General features: G+C 46.8%; 1 protein-coding gene across 1 annotated transcript in view; it reads left to right on the top strand.

Annotated features, from left to right (window-relative positions):
- The window catches only part of carmil2 (capping protein regulator and myosin 1 linker 2), a gene marked incomplete at its 3' end in the record, with an annotated part of 93,087 nt that overhangs the window by 35,592 nt on the left and 54,995 nt on the right, over positions 1-2,500 (top strand). Inside the window, exons 29-30 of the mRNA XM_063197850.1 lie at positions 352-447; positions 739-805. Of these exons, the coding sequence (XP_063053920.1) occupies positions 352-447; positions 739-805 (163 nt within the window). The remainder of the gene's footprint in view (positions 1-351; positions 448-738; positions 806-2,500) is intronic.

Here is a 2,500-nt window from a genome sequence, read left to right as displayed (position 1 = left end):
CACACACACACACACACACACACACACACACACAGAGAGAGAGAGAGACAGAGAGAGACAGACAGACAGACAGACAGACAGTGTTGTGTTGGGCTTAATTTAGGATGAATTTTCAGTAATAGACATGTTGGGCTGCAAAACCTACTGTACTTAGTTCAGTTTTTGTTGTTGTTGTTTTCCTTTGTCTTGTGGACAAGGGCTGTCCACTTTGTGTGATGTTTGTGTGATATGTGTAAAAGTGTAAATACTTTTTTTTTTAAAAAGATCCAATGTTGGGAATAGGAAATCTGCATTTTGAAAATAAAGGCTTATTATGACAATCTGGAGATTTAAGTGATGTGTTTCCTGCAGGATCGTCACGTGGAGGACTACACCCAGCTGTCCTCCTCACAGAAGACCAACGTGCCACAGCTGCGGGTGGTGGAGCACGAGTTCCCCACCGATGAGGTCAGAGGGCATCACCGTGGAGACCAGCCACAACACAACACCACACAAACATGCTGTCTGTCTGTCTGTCTGTCTGCATTTATGTTTGCCTGTCTGCCTGTCTGTATGTCTGTCTGTGTGTTTGTCTTCTCTCTCTCTCCCTTTCTCTCTCTCTCTCTCTCTCCACCTGCATATTTATCTATCTTGCTGTGTGTGTGCGTGTGTGTGTGTGTGTGTGTGTGTGTGTGTGTGTGTGTGTGTGTGTGTGTGTGTGTGTGTGTGTGTGTGTGTGTGTGTGTGTTATTGTTGCAGTATGTTCCTGTCATCTGGAGGAACAGCTTCCACACCAAGAGCATCCGGCCAGCTCCATCAGTCAAGAGTAGGAACACACACACGACACACGACACACACACACACAGGACACACGACACACACACACACACACACACACACACACACACACACACACACCACACACACACAGCACAGTCTGACACACACACACACACACACACACACACACACACACACACACACACACACACACACACACACACACACACACACACACACACACACACACACACACACACTGTTACGCCCCAACACATGAAATGGCCCTATGGGGCTAACATAGAACCAAATTTAACCTTAAAAGACTACAGACAACACCTTTTAAACATACAGCCCAACCAGTGGGATTTTAATTGTAATAGACATAGACATTTAACAAACATAAAGTCCAAATACACAAAGATAGCTGGAGAGAAAACAGACATCATCTCAGTAAGAGAGCCTCTGCAGATCAGTAGAGTTCTCCAGCTTTTAAAGGCAGCTTGATTGCAGAGTCAGGTGTAGAGCCAGGTGCTGTCCATCAAGCCACAACCAATTGGAGCTAATCAGGCAATGGGCAAACAAGGTCTTGTATGCAGCCGTAACACACACACACATGCATCACACACCGCTTCACTATGACTTCTCTCTTGTTTTGTCTGGGTTGGTATATGACATTGTGTGTGTGTGTGTGTGTGTGTGTGTGTGTGTGTGTGTGTGTGTGTGTGTGTGTGTGTGTGTGTGTGTGTGTGTGTGTGTGTGTGTGTATTGGTGTGTATTGGTGTGTGTGTGTGTGTGTCTGTGTGTGTTTATATGAATCTGTCAGTGTGTGCAAGTGGTGTGTTCATGCATGCGTGTGCAGTATGTGTTTATATATGCATACAGTCAGCTGTCACAGTGTGTGTGTGTGTGTGTGTGTGTGTGTGTGTGTGTGTGTGTGTGTGTGTGTGTGTGTGTGTGTGTGTGTGTGTGTGTGTGTGTGTGTGTGTGTGTGTGTGTGTGTGTGTGCGTGTGCGTGTGCGTGTGCGTGCGTGTGTTTGACCACCAAGTCTCCCTGGACTCTGCCACTTAAGGCCCCCACTGCCACTCCTAATCAGCATCCAGAGTCTGTGATGACTGTGTGTGTATGTGTGTCTGTGTAAGTGTAACAGTGTGTGTGTGTGTGTGTGTGTGTGTGTGTGTGTGTGTGTGTGTGTGTGTGTGTGTGTGTGTGTGTGTGTGTGTGTGTGTGACAGTGTGCTATGATGTCACTGTCTGTTAGGTCCTGCGTGTCTCATGTTCCATCATGCCACCACAAAGCGTCACTAACGCTATAACGTTAGCATCGGGTCGGGGCTTCCATTAGATTGGTTGAGATATCCCGTTAGCTGCTAAGCTATCTAGTTAGCTGCTAATCCAGCTAATAAACAGAGATACCAGAGATTAGCTGGCGGCAGATGCTTGATTGCTATGTCTGTCTGCCTATTGCTGCCTGTGTGCTCAATAAAGGAGCATCCACAGACAGGCATATTTGGGCATATCTGGACAGTCACACACAGTCATGTGACAAGTGACCTGCAGTCCAGTTAGATGGAACAGCGTGCAGTCACACACATCAGTGAGCACACATCGCTCTCACACACACACACACACACACACACACACACACACACACACACACACACACACACACACACACACACACACACACACATGAATACACACATGCATGCACAGAGCACAAATCAGATTTGCAGCAGTA

The sequence above is a fragment of the Engraulis encrasicolus genome, chromosome 4 (assembly GCF_034702125.1).
Source record: "Engraulis encrasicolus isolate BLACKSEA-1 chromosome 4, IST_EnEncr_1.0, whole genome shotgun sequence".
In the NCBI taxonomy this organism is placed as follows: Eukaryota; Metazoa; Chordata; class Actinopteri; order Clupeiformes; family Engraulidae; genus Engraulis; species Engraulis encrasicolus.
This window is presented reverse-complemented; position numbering and strand designations above follow the sequence as displayed.